Below are 25,479 nucleotides of genomic sequence, written 5' to 3'. Positions count from 1 at the left end.
GGATTATTGCAAAACGAGCGTCAGCAAGTGGAGCAAACTCACGAGCAAAATAAAATCACTTTTAACAAATGTATCATACACATTTTTTTGTATAACGTTACTGCTGATAATAAAAAAAAAATTATAGGGTCCATGGGATTTGAACACACGATCTTTGGATTACAAGGCATATGTTACAACTACATACGCCAACTCACGTTATTTCAAGGAGGATTATTGGTTAGTCATGAAGGACTTTCTACAGTTGGACTGAATACTACTTCGTCATCGTCATTAACTTCACAGGGATTTAATATTACCAATAGCACGAACTGCATGTGTGAACTTTTCTAAATGATTTTTTGGTAGGTGTTCTGATTGAAGTGTTTCTATCAAAGAGATTTTCAATAACAGTTGTACAAAAAATAATTTTTAAAGAATTTGATTTCTAGGTAGCCGTGGAAATATCAAGCTTATGACAGTTTGGTGACTTTTATAAGTAATTGATAAATGGTTATTGACGGTGTTTCAAAAAATCGGCAAAAATGAATGCAAATATTGATTATTCAAACGAAGTTCTTATGAAATTATTTATTATACACGGACAGTGTGATCAAATCATTGCCAGAACTTGTAGAAAATTCAACCAAATGTATCCTGAATTAACACCAATGAACGAGAGGAAGTTTGTAAGATTACAAAATAATTTCCTTAACTATGGCTACATGTTAAAAGCGCCTTCAACATTACCAAAACCTGTTACTTCAAATGCATATCCAGAAGCTTCCAAGCAGTGCAGAACAAGATTTAGGTGTATCACATGCTTCAGTACAACGAATTTTGAAAAATCACGGAATGCATCCGTATAAATCTACCAAAGTTCAAGCTCTAAAAGCAGAAGACTTCGAACGTAGAATGCATTTTTGTGAATCCCTTTTGATTCATACACAGGAAGATTCAGGAATTTTTGTCAAAAATTATTTGGAGCGACGAATCAAAATTTACGAGGAATTGTATTTTCAATAGAAGGAATAAACATTTTTGGGCTGATCATAATCCTCATGTTACAAAAGAAATGGGTTTTCAAGAAAAATTTGACCTGAATGTTTTCTGTATTCTGAAGAACAATAAAATTAGCTTTTTTATTTATAAAGACACACTGAATGCAGAGATATATATCCAAATAATAAGGACGACTGTAACCGATTTTCTTGAAAATTTGCCTCTAGAGAAATATAGGAATTCGTGGTTTCAACTGGACGGAGCGCCAGCTCATGCCACCCAGGAAGTTTCCAGAAAACTTGACGAACTCTTCGACGATCGTTGGTTTAGGCGTTTAGGGCCGTGGGATTGGCCACCGAGATCATCCGATCTCACGCCACTTGACTTTTTTATGGGGTGTTTTAAGAGAAAGGGTATACAGTACTCCAGTGCCTACCAAAGAAGAATTGCAACGGCGAATAGTGCGGAGTATTGAAGATCTGGATCCCCAGGAAATTGAAAAAGCAACCACAAGTCGCGTACAAAAAAACATTTTAAAGTGTTTAGAATGTAATGGACAACATTTTCAGCATTTATTGTGAAAATGTGATATTTTGTTTACAATTTTGTTATTTTGAATCATCCTATTCTGTTATTGTCTGTACTTTCACATGTTTTAGCCCACAAAATCTTACTTTTTACCTAGAAATGACTGATTTTTGGAACAGTTGTTCCCTGGAAATTTTGAGCCATAGTTAAGGAAATTATTTTGTAACCTTACAAACTTCCTCTCGTTCATTGGTGTTAATTCAGGATACATTTGGTTGAATTTTTTACAATGATTTGATCACTTTGTTCATGTGTATAATAAATAATTTCATAAGAACTTCGTTTGAATAATCGATATTTGCATTCATTTTGGAAGATGATTCGAAACACCGTCGATAACTCTTTGTAAATTACTTATAAAAGTAACCGAACTGCTATAAGCTTGATAATTCCACTGCTACCTGAATCCAAATTCTAAAAAAAAAATGTTTCTAGAAGAAGCGACTTTATTGAGAAAACTTGACAATCTAGGTATAGGGACATGATATATCATATTGAAGCATTTTTCACCATCTTTCAATTTACCGAGTAATATACAGGGGGTTTCATTTGAAAAAATGAACTTTTGACTACTTTTATGCACAATGGAAATAATAGTAATTTTAGCACGCCCTGTATGATATGGAGTCGATTTTTTGGTGTTATTTGAATATTTCGAGTTTGTCCAAACTATCATCAAAATATCAACTCTTCATGAAATGAGAGTACTGATGTACTTAATTTCAATTAAGGCTATGTTTTGGACCATATTTAGCACAATTTATTTTTTATCTCGAAAACAGATAGAGATAGGTATAGGACATTATTAACAAAAAAGTATTAAAATACCAGAGCGATTCCAAAAATGTATTAATATACGGGGTGTTCCATTAAAAAAAAAGTTGCTAGGACTTTTTGATGGAAGTGGCAACGCCGCAATGCTGAAAATATTTTAGATCGATAGGACAGGTAAGGAAATGTGAGAGGTGAAATTTTCAGAAAAATCATGCTTTGCGTTTTCCAGAAACGTCTAACCTACCATCGACCGTGAGTCACGCTGTATAACACCACTTAGGTAATAATGACATTATGACAACATTTTACGCCCAACCATATATGAAAGAGTCCAATTCTTTGTTGACTGTTTTTATGTATTCAATAAGGTTCTGTTGACAGAAATTCAAAAAAAACACCATAATTTAAGTTTTGTATCGAGCTTTTTTGGGTATTTTCACCGTCAACAATCTGAAAAATATAAAAATTGTAATGGAGAACTTCATTAATACGCTGTAACTTATCGTTCCGCTCTTGTTCGGAATAAGTCTGAAGCGTTAACTTGCTCAGTTGAAATGTATTAGTCTTCTAGGCTGAAGTATCTGAATCTTGCAATGTAGAAGGAATAATAATCTAAGGCATCATCAAAGTGAGCGGATCAGGATACACCTGAGGCACTGATGAACTCAAAAGTAATATCATCACTGGTCTGTAAATGCCGTGAGGAAATAACAGAACTGGTAAACAGGAATACGTTAACAATACTGGCTAGAAAGACAGGAAGCAAAAATGTTGAAATGAATGTCGTTATAAACGTAATAAATCCATGTTTTAATAATAATAAATAGCTTTTATTACCCAACAGTAAAAAACCATTTATAGGGTGAACTAAGTATGTTAAAAAAGTAATATAGATCTGAATTGAAGGGGTTATATTTTTAGGAGTGATTAATTTTTTGGGAAAGAAAGATCCTTATAATTACAAACTTACAATTTGAAAAAATGAATAAAAAAAATTATGATATAATAAAATAAAATAAAAAAAAATTATACCAGAAACTTAAAATACTGAAATACTGAGATGCAGTGTCAACAATATATTCTAGGGAATCAAAATTGATATCACACAAATTTGAAATTAAATTGAAATTATTGCAAATGCTAAAGATAGGTGACTTTAGGTACAAATTGGTTCTGGCCAGTCTGCTGTAAAGATTATTTGTACTAGTTCTAAAATGAAGCACACATAAATTTTAAGAGCATCGTTGCTGTGCAGTAATTTATATAGAAAAAATATTCCAGCAAGTTTTCTGCGTGACTCAAGACTTTCAATATTGAATGTTATGGTAAGAGATTCATATGAAATACCTCTACCAGGATAGATACCATATGATTTGATGTAAATAAACTTTAGGAAACGACGTTGAACGTTTTCAATTGATGTATTATAGCAATTGTATAATGGACACCATAGAACAGAGCCATATTTTAATTTCGACCTTACGTAGGCTACATAAAGAGTAAATAGAGCAGATATGTTTGAAAAAGATCTACAATTGCGAACTATACAGCCATAAACTCTCAATGCTTCACCTACTTTCGATCTAATGTGGTTGGAAAAAAATAAATTTTGATCAAAATATACACCAATATCTTTAATCGAGTTACTTCGTGACAGTGGAATGATATCTACTCGATAATTGAATCCGATGACTCACATTTTCCTACTCTAAGCCACTACTTTACATTTGGATGCATTGAGATATAGTTTGTTAACTTCACACCAAGTCTGTAAACTTTCTAACTGTCATTGCAATGTATAACAGTCTTCGATAGTTTCGACAGGTTAAATTATCGGAAAAAAATAATTGATTACAATCGACATAATTACTGAGGTTATTAATAAATAAGCCAAAAATCACAACCTGGAGGCATTCTATTCCAAAGACACGAAGAGAACAAACTGTGATTACACGCTTGAGAATAGGTCATACCAACTTAACTAACATATTCATGCTCTCAGGAGAACAACAACCAATATGCTCCGATATGATGAAGCTAGACAACGATTTGAAATACCAAATTCTATGAAGGAATGTTTGAAAGATCATAATGAAAGTCTGGATAGAATTATAAAATTTATGAAAGCTATTGGGCTATACTCAAAAATTTGAACAAAAAAGCAAATGATAAACAAACTAATAGTAGAAGGCCAATGATCTCGTAGTCAACGCCTTTAAACCACAAAAAAAAAATAATAATAAGACCAGAAGTGGTCCGAGATTCGACCCCTGAAGTACTCTAGATGAAGGATTGTAATATAAGATACAAACTGTTCTCGTTGACGTAAGTAGGATTTAATGAAAAGTACTGCTGAATTATGGAAACCAAATTGGTAGAGTTTTTGTAGAAGTATCATGTGATCAAGTTGATCAAATGCTTTAGCAAAATTAGTATATATTACATCAACTTGACAACTTCCACAGACTTGGAAAAAATGGAAGTCAGATAGATCCTAATCAGCAAAAAAAAAGGCTAGTTCCTCTACTATAGGTATGAAATCGTAATTTTTTAATGAAATATCATCTCGTTGAAATACGTTATCAAAATCGAACAAATATGGACCACTTATGGCCAGTATCATCTGCCTGGAGCAGTAAATGCCTGCGGTTTAACCAAATGGTTTTTCTTCATGATAGCAGAAAGGCTGTCCAGCTATGAACATGAATGCTTTGTACATTTATTGTGTTACCTCTCACAATTAGTTTTCATTTCTCTTAAAGGAAAATATATCAACTTTATTTTCTTTATCGAATAATAATTTCAATTGAGAATTTTCAATATTATAATTCACTTGATTTGTCACAAAAAAATGAATTCGACTATACTATCTTCACAAAGTCTGATCTGTTTGGATCTTCTCTACAATAGCTAGTCTTAACTATTTCATTAGCCTGTTTGAAGAACCTATATTTACAACTCAAAAACAATAGATTAGTGTAATTGTATTTTTGAATAACATCCTCTTTGTTTATTTCTTCCCAATTTTTTGATATTATTTCCTTTTCTTAACTAACATCTGAATATTTTGGACGTAGTAGTTTTTAGTATTTTTTATAATTCTAAGATTTCAATAATTTTTCTGTTCACTTCTCATACTGTTATCACTTTTTTTAGACAATTGAAGGCTGAAGAATTATTGTCAGTCCACAAGATTGAAATAAATATTGTATATAGGTTGTACATTTTCTTAATTACCTACTCTGTTTTAGATTTTCAACTTCGTTTTTGTTACAAACCTAGCTTATTCAGATGAAATGTATGTGGAAATGAAAAAATGTATCACTCTGTTAATTATGAACCACACTGTGAAAAAATAAAATATTTTTTTGGGTTTACAGCTTCAACTGACAACAACGACTTGAGTAACTGTAATTTTCAGTTCATATTGGCCAGAAACCGACTTTTTTCGGCGATTTCAACATCATCATCAGGAGGTGACTAGAAAGATCTAGTCCTAGAGATTATCATAGCTGCTTTAGCGTTATCATTCACGGGTAATGATGATCTAAGTGGGATACCGACACCCCATTTTATGATCTTTGAGAGGTTCTCGGTAACTTCAATTTGATCCCAGCTTTATACATGGCGGCATGAAGCTTCTCTGAAGTTTTGAAGAAGAATCAGGGTCAGTACAAGAACTGAATCATTAAGAATGCTGAGTTCTAGGTGCAATACACAATCGAATGCTTAGGATACAAGCTAGAAGAACTGCAGCTTTTTTATTGCGTGGATGTGTATTGTATGAGTGTAATGTAAATTTCTTACCACACAGGATGAGAAGGTCTGTGAAGATAGGTGATCACTTAATTGATATCAACGAGGATCTGCTGCTAGACAAATGGATGCAAGATTTTCATCTATGAGGAATTTTTCAAATTCGTCAAGGTATTACCCAGGAAACTACTTATTTTCTGGTTGGCAATTGGCATATTCTAATTCGAAGATATGTAGGGAGAAGTAAATATATTGTATTTCAATTCGAATTTTTATTTTCTTAACGTCTGTATCTCTCCACGACACAGTCATCAGACTGACTTGATACATGGGTTGATTCTCATTAGGTTGGGGCTTTCACTGAGGAGATGTATCTGTTGATACTTCATTGTAATTGAAATAGCTCCCGTCTCAGATGGAGGTTTCGTATATGCAGTGAAGTGATGATAAAATCAGTCAAGAACCAGAAAGTACTAGTGTCTTGATTAGATCTGTCCAGCACTAACGAGGAGTAATATTCCAAAATAATCAATCAGTTGAATAATTTCAGTGATGTCCTGTAGCTGGACGAACAAAAATAATTTTACTTTGTGAGGAAAGTTGCGCAAATGTTATTTGGCAGATGCTACTGTTTAGGCTTCTGCAAATCCAGTATAATGTCATTTTGTGAACCAGCACATGGTAGACCATAAAAGGACAAATAAGGTTCTACCTGCTTATCTTTCTAAATATGATAACAAAATGTTACAATTATCCAAAATATCTTATGAAAAACAACGATCTGATTACAAAAATTACGAACCCTTGTGAATTCCTACATTAAAATTTAATGTTTCATACAGTTTTGTGAATTATCTACTTTAATATTTTTGAGAAAGCTATATGACCCCAATATGCAGCCATTGGTACATAGCAATAAATGAAAATTTTTACTGGAACCAAAATCAGAAACCAACCAATGTACAGGGTGAGTCATGATCCCCTCGGTCCATTGCTGTCAGGCAAAACAATTTCTCGAATTGCTTAATTTTTTTTTGGCAGTCATATCGATATATACTATCTTTTATAATTATTTTCTCGCATACGGGGTAATTTAAATGGAACACCCAGTATATGAATACGTCATTCGATTCTATATTTTTTTAGCTCTCTAAGGAATTTTCGTTTCCGAATTTCCATTGCGGCATTGCCAAGTTATTTCTGAAAAACCTACATTGCAGACAATATTTTTTTAATTCACCACCCGCATATCTACAGCAATTAAGCGGATTATTTTAGGAATAGTTAGTCAACATCACTATGATCATTTCTGGAATCTCAACTTTCTGAAACAATATACAGCGTGCTCGGTAAAACCGGTCAAGTTTCATTCATTTTCAGACATAATTGAACTTTTTCAAATGGAACACTCTGTATTTTTTCATTTGAATGAAATGTTTCAACATTTCATTACATTTTTTATCAGAGGTATACTATACGAAAAACTGATATTTTACAAATTATACAAAGTTTTATTAATTGTAACCAGAAAAAATTCATTTATTTACGTTCAGTTACTCAAAATTTTTTCAATATGAACAATAACGCCTAATTTTTCAATCGAATAGAAGAGTCCAAAAGATGTTCAAAATGGCGACCATTTTCTGCAACACATAATGTCAGTCTGTTTTTAAATGAATTCTTTACACATTCCAGCATATCCTCTGGGATTTCCCTGAAAGCTGTAGTGATTCTTCGTTTCATGTCTTCTATAGATGTTGGAGGAGTTTGGCAGACAATCCATTTGATATACCACCATAAAAAAAATCCATTTTGGTCAGATCAGGTGATCTGGGTGGCCACGCCACAAGCCCGCTCCTACCTACTATCCATTTTTGATTGAAATGATCATTGAGGTATCCCGTACCTCAGTTTTAAAATGTGGTGGTGCACCGTCTTGTTGTAGCCACATTTCAAGTCTTGTTCCATATGGAACCCCAATAACTCATGCCGAAGAAATCTTACATATTTTCTTCCAGTGAGATGCCCATCCAGAAAAAATGGACCGATAACTATTTTTCCGAGAATTCCACCCCAAACATTTAGTGACCAACGCTGTTGATGGTTCAGGCAACGAACAAAATGGGGGTTTTCCGTTGCATAATAGTGCATGTTATGACGATTGACAGTTCCATTTTTATGAAAAGTCACTTCATCAAAAAATAACACAAAATCGAAAAAATAATATTCCTGATTGTTCTTTTCTAAGACCCATCGGCAAAATTCGGCACGTTGCTTTTATCATTCGAGACACGCTGGTTTGAGAAAATCCTAATTCCCTGCTCAGGTATCGGGTACTCACATGGGGTTTTTCAACAAGGTGAAGAGTGATTTGAAATGTATTCTCATTTGTTACAGGGCACACACGTTCGAACTTCTCGTGATTGGCATTTTTTTAGAACCTAAAATGCCCTTCCATCTGGTTTTCTTTTTTGGAGAACTTCTCTTTGTAAATCCTAGATGCAAGGAGGCAGTTTCAGTCACTTTCCCCCAGAGCATAGACCATATGTACCATATGTATCTTCTAATATATAATTCATAATGAAAATGATTGAAGAAGAAGAATATATTTATTGAAATAGGTAATCCTAATACACAATATTATATAAAACATATTACTAACATAGAAATTGAAAATAATTATATAAAAAAAAACTTTAAATGTAGATATAGTTCAAAATTGAAAATAAAAATTTTTAGTTTGAAAAATAACGACATATGCTATTAAAAATACATTGGGATATAGGTGCAGCTCCAATACAATGATAAAAAGCAGAAAACAACATACAAATTCTATATTTATGGATATTATCTCACCAAGTATTATTCTATCTAGCGTTATGGATGGATTTCAATAACTGTTTTTAAAAAATACTTAATGATGGACTAGATTCAATTTCATTTGGTAATTTATTGTATGCATCAAACCCTTTAAAAAATAAAGAATTCATGGCACTTCTCAAATTTGTTCTGCATAAATGCAAATTAGTATGATTTCTTGTGGCATATTTGTGCACTTCTGAATTTAACTAACAAATTCAGAAAAATATGAAGGTGATAAGTTATTCAGAATTTTATATATAAATGTCATAGTAAAGTAATACAACCGTAAAGAAACTGGTAGCCACCGCAAAGTTTGTAACATAATTCCAATTTCAGTGAATCAATTCACTTTTAGAACAATTTGCATACCACGATTTTGAAGTTCTTGTAATTGAGATGTTTGATTTAGATTAAACAAAAAAATAATAGAAGCCCAGTAAACAAAATGTGGTTGGATAATCGCATTATACACAGTAATTTTAGACTGAGTGGATAAATTACCAGAAATTCTTGCAAAGAAATATAGTTTTTTAGATATTTTTTTACATATATAATCGAGATGATTGCCAAAAAGTAATAAATTATCTAACTGAAATCCAAGATATTTTATACATGTCACAATTTCAATGTTTTCATTTTTTTCAACATGATCAAGTACCTGGTTATAAACACCTAGTTCAAGAATTTTTTCTATTGGTGGTAATGTATTTATAGGTCTATATTCACTGGCCTTGATTGTGTTGTTTACCTTTTGAATGGGAACTATAGTATTAACTTTTAAAGGATTTGGAATTTTAGAAGTTTGAAGAGAAGTATTTACAAGGTTTAAAATTATATGTCCACATGTTTCAAAAATGACTTTGAGCATTTTGGAATTCAAGATCTCATGAACATTGTTTTTGTTGTCTAAGGAGTTAACAATTAGACATAATTCATTCATTTTTAATATGTGAAACTTGGAAAAATTAGGATATAGATTACAATTGTCGAATTTCCAATCTTGAACATTATCTATACTATCAACAATTTGCTGAATACTAGTAATGAAGTAGTAGTTAAATTCGTTTACTATTTCAGTTTTATTATTAACAATATACATCTGGTTTGTTAAGTTAAATTCTATACAGCTCGGAAAGTTTTGGTAATTAATGTTTATTTAATGTTTTCCACATCAGTTGAGAGTTATTTTTATACATATCTACTCTATCGAAGAAGTATTGTTATTTTTCAATAAATTCACTACTTCATTTCTCTGTTTCTTAAATTCTATCCATTTGACATTTTTATTCACCCCAATAGTTTTAATAAAATCCTTATATGATTCAATCTACACGCGAAAGAAACTTAATGTATGGCATTATTGACAAATTCCGAGATTAATTTTTTTAATATCATGGTTAACTGGGTTTTCAAAGAAAAAAGCAGTATAAACATTCTTTAGGTTTTTTTACGCATTTCTTACCGTTGAAACCGCTGATAACTATCACTAGATGGTATGAAAAATGTACGAGCGATTGGTTTGAATATTCGAAAAAAAAATTGAGTAAGTGAACGTAAAAATTTTTTTTTTGTGGTTACAACAATTACTAAAACTTGGTATAATTTGAAAAATATCAGTTTTTCGTATACGATACCTATGATAAAAAATGTAGTGAAATATTGAAACATTTCATACAAATGAAAATACAGGGTATTCCTTTTGAAAAAGTTGAATTATGTCTGTTTGAAAATGAATGAAACTCGACCGGTTTTACAGAGCACCCTATATATTGTTTCAGAAAGTTGAGATTCCAGAAATTATCATAGTGATGTTGATTAACTATTCCTTAAAAAAAAAACCCTTAATTGCTGTAGACATGCGGGTGGTGAACTAAAAAAATATTGTCTGCAAAATAGGTTTGTTCAGAATAACTTGGCAATGCCCTTAGAGAGCTAAAAAATATGGAATCGAATGAAGTATTCATATACTGGGAGTTCTATTTGAAAAATATATAACTTTGGTTAGCCACGCTCGGCTGAATCACCCAGTATGCGAGAAAATAATTTTAAAAGATAGTATTTATCGATATGACTGCAAAAAAAATTGAGCAGTTCAAAAAATTGTTTCCTCTGATAGCAATGGACCGAGGGAATCTTGTTGACTCACCCTGTATTCCAAAATGAAAAACACTCACCTCCGTTTTTAAATCTTTCAATCTATTTCTCATATCATATAGTTCTGATGATGTCAACAGAATCATATTAAGGTGTTCTACCATGAGACTTCCAAACTTGAAATTAGTTTCTTTCACAAGAATTTGAGCAAGAGTTTTATAAATATCTTCAGCATTAAGTAAAACACAGAGTTGCCTGAAACATAAATGTATTTTTTCCAAAGAATGTGTAACACAAAAGTGACAACTGACCTTATTATGAAAGATCCTCGCTCATCTAACAGTCTTTTGTCAATACTGAATGATAGGAGCAAACTTACCATGAATTTGTAATAATATGTATTGTCACCTAGAAGTAAAAAAAAAAGAAAGTTAAAGGATAGAGAAAAGATCATTATTATTTAATGTTGTCAGTTAGACAGAATGAACTTTTCAATTCTTGAATAACTAAAACAAGAAGTCATAAATAAAAACAATAACCAGTCTTCTGAAATTGATTTTGTTTCAAAATGAGGCATTGTTTTTTGAATACATTTTTCAATTAAAATACTTTTAGGAGTTTTCTTTATGCCATCAGTGCTTAAAACAGGCATTCATGTTTTTCAAACGTTACTTACCGTTGGCACTAGAATTTGTCGTTTTGGGTGAAGAAATAACTTCTGCAATGACAACAAGACACTGTTGGACAACTTGATCAGATTCATCTGATAAAGTTTTTTGGAGGGCAGGGAAAAGTATATCTATATACTCAACCATCTAAAAATTGATCAGGTAATTAGATACTGATTTATTCTTTCTAAAAAAGGGCTCTCACTTTATTCGGAAGTTTGGTGTATAAATCGTATATCCATTTCAAAACAGCTACCTTTGTTTGTATAGAACTGTGCATTAAATACTGAGTAAGAACGTCCATCACAGAAGACAAATTCAGTTCATTTTGAATCTGGTCTTCGTTTACTGAAAATAATGATATAATTTATAAATGAATGTTCTAGATAGTATTTGTTATTTCAAGCTATGTACATACCTATAGATGGCCTAATATGGACTTCTTTACTAATGTCCTCTTGTAGTGAAATTAGCTTCATCAATGTAAAGTTGACAGCTGTGGCAGTTTCTTTTATGTCTGTCACTGTATTAAGGAAAAAAAATAAGAGTCAGGCAAATCAAAAAAAGAAAAAGAAACAAAAAGAGTACAAATAAAGTGACAATCAAATGAAAATCTTTCCAGCTTTTTTCCAGTTATAAAGAATGTTATTATTTCAACACGCAGTATAATGCAAGTGATTACCTCATAATGAAAACATTAAGGAAAAATTATGTTTAGTACAGACTGCAAACAAAAATAAATACACTATCTATGTACAGTAGAAATTCATTATCTCTAAAATAATAAACAAAAGAGACATTGCCCCAAAAAAATATCAAAATAATTAATACTCAATGTGTACTCACTTGATAACAACTTTCTACATATATAATAATACAAATTTTTCATTTTCACACGTTCAAATATTATACGTGTTTGTTATATTGGGTCAACTTCAAGAGTAAACTGAATTTTACTACAGTGGTGATTCTTATCAGTAAACATATATTTATCATATATACGAGTATGTCCTTATTGCAAAATAACAGTATTAGTGAAATCAAGGTTACAAATTATATATTTGTTTAGCTGAAATGAAGATGATTTTTTTTCAAATCCAAAATGAAATAATCAACCGGGGTTTTAGAATACTACAGGTATTGATCCACATTTACATTGCAGCCTCAAATTTCATTACATTTGTTTAAAAAAACAAAATTTTGCCTTTTGTGAATTCTGGCATTCCATTGTGATATTTGATTGGAAAATAATTTGACTGTCATATATTTCGGAAGGAATATTAGTATGGTAAAAAATCAAACAAATTTAGGTAGTGAAATGCAATACTCATTTGATATATTTTCGATGCAATCATTTCAAATTTCATATATGTCTCATTTCAATTTGCTGGTACACATATATTTCTTATATTGACTTATGTTGGAGAAAAGAAAAATCAAATGAAAGTAAAACATTCTGAGAACATTCAAACTTGACAAACCACTTTTAAGTGAGTATATGGGAACTTTCTTTTATGGAAGGTACCTGCTCCACAGGGATTGTGCTAGCTAGTATTAAATTTTCACTTGATATGCCTGAGAGGATCTCCTCTGATTCATAAGGCATCAATAGTAGTTTTCCACTGGGATCATTTCTTCTTCAATTTGGAATTATGACTCATCCATATATGTATACATATGTATGTCTGTATATACTCTATGATATATAAAAAATCACTAGTTGTATTATTGTTTCCTTTATAACTCCACACAAGAATATATCCTTTTTTTGTGGGTTAACTGTTATATTTATAGTTCAAGTAACAATATAGTGCAACCTACCTTCCAACAGCTCCCCTTTAATAATATAGTTAGGGAGCTAACTAATTTCATTATTCAATAATAATTTCTGATTATATAAGAATCACCATAACTATATAATATACATAATATATTTATATATATATATATATATATATATATATATATATATATATATATATATATATCCATATTCTCTGTTTTACTATTGCTGTCGTCATTCAAATCAATAATGAATTTATTTCCACCATTAATATGGAAGTGTCCAATCTCCATATAGTCTTTTTCAACTAAAATTACTTTTTTAATCCTTTTCTGCCAGTCTTCCTCGGTAATATTAGATACTTCTTCTTTAATTAGTTCTATTACCTTCTTATCAAATTTTGGAAAGTTATTTTTACGCCTGATGCTTTGTTTCAATTTTCCCCAAATCAACTCGATGGGATTGAAAACACAAAAATAGGGGGGGAAGTCTCAGTATGGTGTGTCCATACTTTTCAGTAATACTCTGTATTACTTTGTATTTCATCTTTCCTCAGATTTTTATTCGGTACTTTGATGAGCTGTCGCAGATGATATGAAGCATTGTTAAGAACTATTACACTTTTCGGATCCAAATTTGGGATCAATGTGTTTTCAAACCATTTCTCGAAAATATTAGCTTCCATGTTCTTATGATAGTCAACATTGCAGTTCTCAAGTTTTTTTCCACATAATTTCAAAGAATTTGGAACCCATCCTTCACTTCCACCGCAATGCACAATTAGTCGCGATCCTTTGTTTGCAAGCATGTTATAGGCATACACATTCTCTCAGTCCACCTTTTCGTAACTGTGTCGTGAGTGTCATACCTAGTTTCACCCAAATAGAAAATTTGCCGTTGTTTTTGTCTATATTTAGTTATTTGTTCTAAGTATTTGTTACACAATTCCACTATTCTTCTGCTTTCCAAAACTACCTGACGTTTGTTTATTATTTTAAATCTAAATCCTAGTTTCTTTATCCAATTCTGAATTTCATGTTATGGTTGGAACTATTCAATTTCATGCTTATGATTTCAGTTGTAGTATTCTCATTGCTTTTGTAACAGTCATATATTGTTTTTTTCAATGATTTTATTAGATGAACATCTGAAGATTTTGGTAATCCTGTATCACATCGCGTCTTGCGTTCATACCGTTTTTTTTTGACTATTTTACGTACAGTTGAGAAAGGAATTTCGGTCAAATCTGATGTTGCTTGTAATAGTTTGTTTCCCTCGAAACCAAACTTGAGATATAGATTCTTATATACATTGAAACATACTCTCTGTGTTTCAATATTCAAATGCATTAGAATCTTATTCACTGGTATCTCTTTTTCGCATTGTTCACCATCGCTATTGGAATCACTACACTGGAAAAATTCTGCGTTATTATCACACTCGTTATTACTATTACTACTTGTCCAAGGATGCCAAATTTTAAACAGATAACAGAAATTTTGAGTAATTATAACTGCACCAATATCGAATTTCAACACTAAAATTGCGATCAGTTCCTGGTCTGAACACGACGACGATAACCATCCCCGCATTCCCTGATTTCTATTCGTCAACGTAACATGACTTCAAATTTAATTTTATGACTCTTCAGACAATCATAAAACTCGATTAGTAAAAATTATCCAATATGAACCGCCAATTCTACGGTCCACGTGGATTAGTTCGCAGCCAGTTCATTTCTATGTATTGGTATTTTGGCCTTTGAGAGTGCCGCCAACTTTAAGTATGCACAATATCGTTTACTTCGACTATACCATACATTTATTTTATCACAAAATCATGTTTTTGGAAATAAATTATTATTATTATTATTATCCAATCCACATTTACATATAACAATACTCCTAAACTTCATACCACATGTTATTCCAATAGAGGTCTACCAATCTTGTGGAATATAATACATCAGAAATATCATCAAAATGGCATTAAAAAAAGTTGTCTTTGTTTTTCATATTGAAAGTAACTCACTTCTTTGTAACTTCATATGATAAATAAGGTTTAGATAACTTGTATTTCTACCTATTTTTCCATTCACTATTTTGACTCTTGCTCCTTTCAATTAACATTATAACTCAATACCTCACGAGGAATGAAGCATTAATTTTTTTCTATCCACAAATTGGATTGAAATGAGACATATTATCCAAGAGAGTAAAGCATGTAAAAATAAAAATCATATTTGATTTCTTGCACCATAAACAACATTGTTATAGTTAATGGTTAGTGACTGAATGAGAAAAGTGTAAAAAAGAAGGATACTTCTCCGAGCCTCTGTATCATATGCCAAACAAGGTAGAACTGCTGTAAAAATTCCTGACATATAGGGAAACATTTTTGGTCCGGATAATTGGACAAATTCTTTAATCCAAGTTATTGCCGTGAACTAAAACAAAAAAAAGATATAAAAATTTTGAACATGGTATGTTTGAAACACCAAAAAAATTTCAATTAATTATTGATTATACAGAGTTATCACGATCAGTTTCCAATAAATATAGATCTGGTTTTCAGATGTAACCCAGATGGAATTCCACTCCATATAATCTACTTTTATATTCATTCCTCTCTGTTATCAAATGAAAAATTGTAAACTCGGAAAAAACTTTTTTCTGTCAGATTATTAATTGAAATTTTTAATACAATAATACTCCATCTACTCTCCTCTTCAAAACAAAAACTGCATTTTTTCATTCTATTGTCTTTGTATTTTTTTGAATGATAGCGACAAAAGATATAGGATTGTAGGGGGTCAGTGCTTTAATTGAATCTCTTCAGCATGGTCAAACAACCAATAAACCCCCAAAAACATTTTTTAAAACACTAGAATGTAAAAGAATGCATATTTCCAGGTGTACAAATAATTTATTTCGCCAAAATTTTTGTATCAGTATAGTAGTATTTCTTTGATCATAGATAAAGTACATCGTACAAGAAGTAAGTCATAAAATATGCTAAAATACAACCCTTGAATTACATACATATAGGACAATGATGATATAGAATAAATATTTAAAATTAATATGTGTATATAGTATACATAAGGAAATGGTACAGAAATGTTAATAAAATAAAATAGTAAATCGTTAGATAGATATCTTTTTGTTTCTTGAATATGTTATAGTCATTGATATGTTTCTTAAAATTTGGTAGCTTGTTGTAGAAAGATATACAATTGTAAAAGGTTGATATTTTCAAGAGTTGTTGATTTGTTCTTAGACAGTAGACAAAAAATAGTAACATTACTTTTCACATTCACTACATACTTAAGTATATTTGCTGTTTGTTCAAAAAATAAGATGAACTTTAATTTTTCCCAAAAAAAATATTTATTTATTTATTAATTAATTTCTATTTTGTCCCCATCAAAGTATTTCCCCTTTGATATAATACACTTGTGCCTTGAGCTTTCTCATCAATTCGGTTTTTATTTATTCACGGGTTCAGGACCCATTTCAATCAATACAATTTCAAAATTAAAAATAGCTACACACAATACCCAATACTCAGAAGTGAATGGGTCTATTCGACCCTCAACCGCAACCCGCCAGGGTTTATTGTGGTTCACACCTATTCAAACTTGATCAAATTAACCCAGCTTCTTGATGAAGCCGATTAGTTTATATGATGTGTAATTTTTCAGGTCAGATGGTAAGACTGTGGTTCTACCAAACTCTGAACCTGATTCGGTCCGCAACGGGGCAGGCACAAAGTATATGTTCATCTGTTTCATCATTTTCCAAACAGGCGACACACACTGTCTTCCGACAGTCCGAGTCTGTGCATAGGATGATTCAGACGACAGTGACCTGTGAGAAGGCATGTTATACATCGTAATTCATTCCTACTGTAGTCTAACAACTGTTTGGTTTTGAGCTTCGAAGCTGTTCGATGTTTGTTTGGCAAAATCCAAAGCGATGCCAATGACAGTCTGATGAAGCTGCTTGCAGAACCCTCCTTTGCAAGTCTGAAACTGAGACTCTGATGCAGATGTGAAGAAATCGAGGTCCGCTTTATTCACCACATTTATAGTCGTGGTAGAAAGGAATGAAGGTACTGATTTGTTCTACATTGCCGTTGAGAAAATGTTGTTATATTTCTAGTAAACTCAGGAGAGGCTGAAAGTCCGATCTTAGATAACAATGAAGAACAATGAACAATTCCATAAATGATTTTAAAAAATATCTTCGAGTCTTTAGTATCCCTTCTTATATGTAGTGTTACTAGATCTATGAGGGAATGTAGTCGAGGATACTTATATATGTAGTTCTCAGGAGTAATTATGGATAAAGTGAAATCCGAAGTGCATCTTCTTAGGAAGCCTATCATTTTGAGATACTTATTAACAGTGGCTAACATGTGGGTCTGAAATGAAAGTGAGCTGTCTAGGAGTAAAACCCAAGTCTTTCATTTCTGTAACATTAATGAGCGGAACTAGATTAATGGTATAAGAGTACGTTAAGAGGATACATTTACGGTTAAAAATTATGGAATGGCATTTACGTATATTGAGTTCCATACTATTGTCAAAACACCAACTGAATAGTTGGCTCAGTTTGCTCTGGAGTTCTACAGTCATTCGGTGAATCGATTTTCTTGTAAATTTTCAAATCATCTGCGAAGCTTAGAACTTCTGCATTAGAAAAGCAGTAAGTACTGAATATAGTCTATGAAAACATTGAACAGCAATGGTCCCAAATGGAATTATTGGAACACAGGATGTTACTAAACTTCCAGAAAATTTAAATCCGTTAACCAGAGTTATTTGTATCCGATTAGTGAGATAACTTTGTTCACAAGATAAGAGGCTGCTATAAATTCCCATCAGTTTGGACTTCCATTGTCAACCACCTTCAAACAAAAATTCTTATGTGTTCAAGTTTTTTGTAATAAACGAGTATGGTTGACTTAATGAACTCAGGCAACTTCCCTGAGCAAAATCCAAATTGTTGATTATTAAGTAATGGATCTAAGATCAGTGTCAGAGTCAGGTGTTTACTAATAATAAAATCTTGAATTTAGGGAATGCTACTTTCAAAAGGAGTTACAAAACTATATTTCCAGAAGTCTGGAAAATGCTCTATTTAATACAGTTGTTGAAGATAAAGTGTAAAGGCCGTGCAAGGACAAAGCTACAGTGCTTCAATAATGATGGAGGAGTACCACCAGGGCCAGGACCTTTACAAGCATTCTACGTTTTCTTCATATTGCTTCTCGCAAACGGAGCATAACTTTTAAGATAATACTACTTATTGACCATACAACCATGCAGCAAGAACTCCTAATGCACTACGCCACGGAAATTGAAGAAAAGAGTAAGCAAAACCTTGACATTTGTTCAAACTTTGCGTGTTTTTTTGGTTTTGGATTTCTTGGGTTTTTCCATTATGATGACTGGACTTTGGTTTCGATGTCATAACCATATACCCATAATTCGTCACCAATTATGCCCCTTTTAAGAAAATTTGGACGCCATTGACGTCATTCAACAATTCCTGGGCGATGCTCATGCATCTTTTTTTTTAAATAAAATTCAGTAATTTTTAAATGAACTTTGCTGCCCAAAATTTCCAAAAAAATTTCTTGGCATGAGCCAAACCATATGCAGACATATTTAGCAACATCTCTAATAGGGATTCGACGATTCTACATAACAATTTTCTTCACATTCTCAACACTTTCATCAGTTGTTGATATCTTGGGGCATCCAGTGGGGCGAGCGTCAACATTCATATCTTCTTGATCTTCTATGAAAAGCGTGTACCACTTGTAAACATTTTTCTGACTAAGAGTACAATCAAGTGTTTTTGAGCACTTAATTTCATTTTTTACACAAAATTTTATGCAAATTCTTTGATAAATTTTTTTCGATAGCAGAAAATTGCCAAACACGCAAAACATTTCTAACTTTCATGCCTCTCACCAACAAACAAAACATGCTAAACAGCTGAAATTGTGAACATATGTTCGAGACGAGTATACCAACATAAAAAAATCGCCAATTGAATGTACGAAGTCCACAAAATTTGAACATATACCTTATTTTTTGAACAACCCATGTTTGTGTTGAATCGTCGATAATAATACTAAAAAAATTACAGAAATATATCTAATCTCAGATCATCTCTCTGGTATATGGAAGAAATGTTTCTGTTGGATATGAAAAATAACATGCATACCTGTACTAAATCATCACTTTTCTCCTGAGCATGATTAATCAATATATTGATCATAGCTCCAAAGTCAACTCTGGAGGGATCACTCTTCACGCTTCTCAAAAATTCACCCAGAGTTGTTTCACACATTTTTTTCACTTCTAAACTGGTATCATCTAGAATCCTAAACAAACCATCTAAAATTTCTGGCAAATAATTTATCAAGTCTAAACCTGGCTCTGTATTCAAAACTGATATCCATGAGATGATGAATTGTCTTGAAAAAGCATTTTTCGTATAAATTCTTTCTCTCAACAGAGGAATAAAGCCATCTAAATCAAATGAAGCACTTTCAACAACAATATCCTGAAAGAAAAAAAATTTAAGAAAGATAAAAATGTGCTAACACTTCACTACAAAATTCACTATGAAAGTTAATTGATTATACAGTAACTTTCTTAGTGCTCTTTTATTATCGTCAGAGAATAGTTAGATTTTTTATTTGACGAAAAAACCCTGGTCTACATTCACCAGCAGTTCAATTAGATTTTGTTTTCTATTTTCTCTTGAATAGAAAGGAATATTTAATTTTAGTAGGGACTAAAGCCAAAATATTAAATTATTCTTCTTCAACAAACCAATATTTTTCAATTTGGAAGTTTCATGATTAAATTCAAACTTATCTATCTATCTATCTTATGCAGACCTCAAAACAACAAATAATGTGGGTAAAAAAAAACGTTTTTTTTTTCAAAATATAGATTACAAAAACATAAACTTAATTATGATTAAATAATTTCAAGAAAGACAGAAAAATTGATAATCCCATCCAAAAGGAAGATCTCTAGTCATAGTATTCAGATATTGTCATAAACATAAATTGGGTGGTACTGTTCATATCTTCGAAAAACAATAGTTTAAAACAGTAGAATATAAATTGCCATTTGGTTCAAGTTTAGATTCAACGTTTATTTAGTTACTGAATTTGGCTGTTTCGAGACTTTAGAGCCCTTTTTTCACATATAGGCTGAAAGAAGGATTCTATGATTTTTGATTGACTGATTCAGAGGTGTTCATGATTCATAATATATATTTGAGAGTGCATACCTTCAGAAGACGATCGAGTAGTTCAGATGCATTTTTGACATTCTGATCAGGATCAGTTGCAATTTTACTTAAGGCATTGAATATTGCAGAAAAGTGTGGTAGAACTGCTCCTCGAGAGACCTTAACTACATTGTATAATGATTCACAAGCATAATATCGAACTCTCAGATCTTGATCTGCCATACATCCCAGAATCGGCTTGATCAATTCGTCAGCATAAAGCTCTGTATCCTGATGAAAAATTGAGAAAATCATTTGGTAGTGAAAATTCAAATCATTCCTAATTGAAAATACGAGTCCAAAAATATATTTTGAATTCAAATAGAAAAACATATGTATGAGCTATATACCTTCCCTAAGGCAATCGCTATTGCTGCCAGTCCAATTAGGCCCCCTTTTCTTGCATGTGGATTTTGTGATAGGGAGAAATCTTGCCCTAACACCTTCAAGAGCCTTTTAATTTGACCAGTATTATTAACAGCGGAAAATTCTTTTACCATCCTAAAAAAATGAAAAGCATGTTTTATCAGACAATACACATGTAATCATTTTTATAGGTACTTCTCAATTTCTAAAGCAGCAGTTTTACGCCTGTCATACAATTTGTCATGTAAAGCTCGGACACATGCCGTACTGAGCGGGGCATAATCTTTTTCGGACATTTAAAACTTAAGTATGTACATAAACCCTTTCCAAATATTATTTATTATAATCTAACCCTACGAAATCTTAATGTAATATGTAATGTCTAAAAATTGAAAATTTAAAACCTATTTGACGTTTGACAACCAGTTGAAGTCTGACAACCTATTTGAAGTTTGACAACCTGTTCATCTAAAGGCGAGTTCATATTAGAACGATTGCGGTTCCGCAAATTTGCCTCAATTGTCAAAATACCCTGTTCATGTTGAAGCGGGCAGTATCTAGGTATTTCACTGTTGAATTTTAAATTTTATTACATGAACCTGAATGATGACATACGAATTACGACTTTTAAGACCAGACCCCATCATATCAGAATATAGGACTAACAATTTTCTCAAGTTTTGTTTAATAGAAGCAGGTCCTCAAACCACTTATCTTAACGTTACTGCCTGCAGGGGCGAGGGGTTCTTTTGCAAAATGAGTTTTCTTTAATGAGGGGCCAACCAAATTCAATAATTTATTGAATAATGAGAGAGTGAGCCTGAAATAGTTGAAATATTTCTCTGGATCACTAATTCTCATTTATTCCAGCCACAAGATTGTGATATTCTTCATATTTTCTTCTATTTTTGAAAATATTTCCCACTATAAAGACGGGAAACTTTTTACGGTAAGTTGATATAATTTGAACAACCTGACACATTCGTCCATTTCGGATTCAATTTCAATGTATGTGCTTAAAAAACGAGAGTTAAAGCAATATAACTACTTTGTATGTTGACGTATAACATTTTGCAGAAATCGCAAGAAAGTTCAATTTTCTCAACTTTTTTACGATAAACACGACGCCATTTTAAATCGCACTTTTCATGCGATGTTCGTTCCAACATGAACTAGCCTTAAGGCGTTTTCTGGCGCTGATGTATTCAAAACGTATTCGTCTGTGATTCAAAGACATTCATTCTGGCGTTGAAACGATGACGTCTCATCAACTATGATTTGATACGTATTACCACCGACATAACGATTAAGGTTATGTCGATGCGTATTACTAATGATTCAAAACTAGCGTGAGGTTGGTTTTGAAACGGAATTTGACATTCAAATGCTACGTCAGTTGTCAATGTCTGCTTTATTTTGATCGTTATAGTTGATTAAGTGCTGAAAACTTTTCATTAAATACGTTGTAAGGATGTATAAAATGAAGCTGGAGGAGTATTACTTGCACAAATCCGATTATAATTGACATTAGAAAAAATTGAGAAGTTTGTTTTTTTATTATTGAATTTGACATCTGACACAAATTGAATCATTCCATTCTGGCGAATACACGCTCGAATACGATTAAACGCCAGAAAATACCTCTGGTATTCGATTTGCCTATTTGACACTCGATCACAGATTACATTTTGATTTTAAATATTACAACACAATCCTGTAATCTGTGACCCGAACAACTTGATGCTCAATCGAACGATAGATCGGACTTTGCCATGACCTTGAAAAAGGAAGATGAAAATCAATGATTTCATGAACTAAACTAAACATGAAAATGTCACAATAAAGTATTTTCCAAATACTTTATGTATTTTCATCAAATATCGGCCAATTCCATCCAATATCGGCCGAGAATAACCAAAATCAGGTTATAGGGAAGTTTTAAAATGATCAAAAGAACAGAAATAGTGTAAAATAACATTGAAATAGAAAAGAGCTGTGCTCTTCATATGGTACTTAATCAAGTTTTCCTACCTTATAAAAAATATACAGAAAGTCACTTAAACCGCACCAATGCAGCTATTCTTCACATCTTTTTCAATATTTTTTTATGGAGGAGAAGTAGAAAGCCAAAAAGATTTTTACCCAAAACTAATTTCTCCTGAAAATATACCCTTTTTAATTTACCACTAATGCTGATTTACAACTGGCATTCTACTTCATGTCAAAAACAATCTAATCTTACCCTTACATTTTCTTATATTTCGAAGTGTCACATCCACCGCAACGCACATCTGATATTTTATTGTTTGTTTATGATTTTTTCTAGACATTGTTTTCTTATAAATGAATGTGTGATTGAATTTTTCATTCATTGTGCCCTGTTTTTTTTTTATTTTAAAGTATAATCATTTATTTTTGTCTAAAATAGATGGAGGTTAAACAAACCGTTTGGCAACGGTATCAAAGAAGAGTAGATGAATACACAATTGCACTTCTATGGACAAAACCACGGTGGTTTATAGTAAGCAGTAACTTTTCGTGAACCGTAAACTGTTCAATTTGCCCTTTATTATACTTTAGTAATTCTCTTTTTATTTTACAAATTGTGCCAGGTTAAATACCGAACAGCAAGAAACATTGAACTTTCCACCAAAAATATCTTTCAAAAATATTTTTATCATACCTACTTAGCACAAACAATTTTTATTCAATTTCTGAAAACAATCTTTAGTTATGTGATTTACTAAACAGTGCACTATTTTCGATAAGAAAAGTTGAACAATTTGTTTTGCCTATACAGTTACCAAAAAGACATATAAATACCTAGTAAACCTAATAAGCAATAACTCAGTTTACTTTGGAACTAACAATATTGAAAGACCACTTGTTTCTTTTTGTACACTAAATTCAATTTTTTGGCATCTTTAGCTGAAGTTTGATTGGTCCTGGGCCAATGGATTCGAAAAAAAATATAATAGATGGAAAATACACATTTATAATGAGGAACTGATGTCCTTTTTTACATTAAAATGTGCATATATTCTTAGATAACAAGAACCTGTAGTCAACTCATAATCTCAAAAAAAACTCGGGTAATCATCCTTTTTTACAATCCCATTTATTTGTTTCATTGAACGCAGATAACAACGGACTGGAGTAAAGGAAACTGAAGATATTTTTATCGACAGCTCATGAAATTCTTCAATGTTATATAGGAACCATCTTTTCTCATCTTCCTCCGACGATTTATCAGAAATTAAAAGTAGTAACTCTTGAGAAAGAACAGCCAACTTCAATATTCAGTTCGAATATTATAAGATCAATCAATTGGAAAATGTATGGTCACAGTGTATGGTTTTCAGTTATCAAATATAAAATTAAGCTAATGACAGAATCACGAACACGAACGTTTTGTTTAAAAAATAACTGAAAATAACATATTTTCACAAAGTTTTCACGTAACAGCCGTCAAAAATTCTGGTTAGTAGTGGTTAGGAAGTAATAATTTTTGGAACATATATTTGATTAATTTATTATATAATACAATTATTTTGAAGAATAAAAATATTTTTTCATTAAAACAACGATAAAAATAAAAACAACAATAGAAATTAATTGGCGCTCCGGGGCGACTTCATTGATTCCAGTAGCGCATTTGCTTTTTGAGCTGCAGGAAAACCCGGAAAAACCTGCAGCACCACAACATCTGAAGATCTTGATCTACCAATGTCCTCTCTCTTATAGAAGACGTCTTTGACCAAGGCGTAATAATGACCAAATTCAACGCCAGAACCACAATGAACAATGACTGCATGAATATCATGATAGTGGTCTGCTAGATTGGAATGTTCATCTATTTCGAACCTTCCAAAGAGTTTCTTACTTCCGTCAGAGGTTGAGTCTTGTTTGAAGATCATCAGATTGACTGGTGCCTCAGCTCTATACTTGTTTCCTTATAACAGTCAGTTAGTTTGGCGCATGTTTAACAATACAGTCGATCATCACCTGTTAAAAATTACATTTTCAGATGATTTAACAATAAGATTTGCACGGACTGGTTATTAGTCATATTAGGAAAAGCTAGATGAAGTTCCAGAAATTCACATAAGTTTTCGCTACCTCTTGAACGATTACTACAAAGTGAACAAGTGAAGATTTTTCCAGCAAAAGATTTACAAACACAAGACGAAATGGACTGTACGGAATCATTCAATCCAGAGCGGTCAGTAGTATTGATTTTGCTATTATTATTATTATTTATTATGCTATTGTTAATTAGGTGTAC

General features: G+C 31.8%; 1 protein-coding gene across 3 annotated transcripts in view; it reads right to left on the bottom strand.

The window, feature by feature from the left end:
- LOC111515647 (protein VAC14 homolog) overlaps window positions 1–21,628 on the bottom strand; it is a 28,334-nt gene extending 6,706 nt beyond the window's left edge. Inside the window, exons 1-11 of one of the 3 annotated variants that reach the window (XM_074180514.1) lie at window positions 21,390–21,628; window positions 21,179–21,329; window positions 20,829–21,059; window positions 19,746–20,087; window positions 15,829–15,952; window positions 12,142–12,246; window positions 11,929–12,071; window positions 11,732–11,870; window positions 11,367–11,463; window positions 11,136–11,310; window positions 2,747–3,090 (exon numbers count right to left, since the gene is read on the bottom strand). In XM_074180514.1, the coding sequence (XP_074036615.1) occupies window positions 2,956–3,090; window positions 11,136–11,310; window positions 11,367–11,463; window positions 11,732–11,870; window positions 11,929–12,071; window positions 12,142–12,246; window positions 15,829–15,952; window positions 19,746–20,087; window positions 20,829–21,059; window positions 21,179–21,329; window positions 21,390–21,490 (1,743 nt within the window). In that variant the 5' untranslated portion in view covers window positions 21,491–21,628 and the 3' untranslated portion in view covers window positions 2,747–2,955. Of the gene's footprint in view, window positions 1–2,746; window positions 3,091–11,135; window positions 11,311–11,366; window positions 11,464–11,731; window positions 11,871–11,928; window positions 12,072–12,141; window positions 12,247–15,828; window positions 15,953–19,745; window positions 20,088–20,828; window positions 21,060–21,178; window positions 21,330–21,389 lie in introns of those variants that run through there. The other 2 variants (XM_074180512.1, XM_074180513.1) reach the window with 2 other exon arrangements.
- Window positions 21,629–25,479: the final 3,851 nt, after the last annotated feature.

This window comes from Leptinotarsa decemlineata, unplaced genomic scaffold (genome assembly GCF_025532065.1).
Source record: "Leptinotarsa decemlineata unplaced genomic scaffold, Ldec_3_MD MMD2_tig00026299_RagTag_RagTag, whole genome shotgun sequence".
In the NCBI taxonomy this organism is placed as follows: domain Eukaryota; kingdom Metazoa; phylum Arthropoda; class Insecta; order Coleoptera; family Chrysomelidae; genus Leptinotarsa; species Leptinotarsa decemlineata.
Note: the sequence above shows the minus strand (reverse complement) of the source record. Positions and strands in the feature narration are given on the sequence as shown.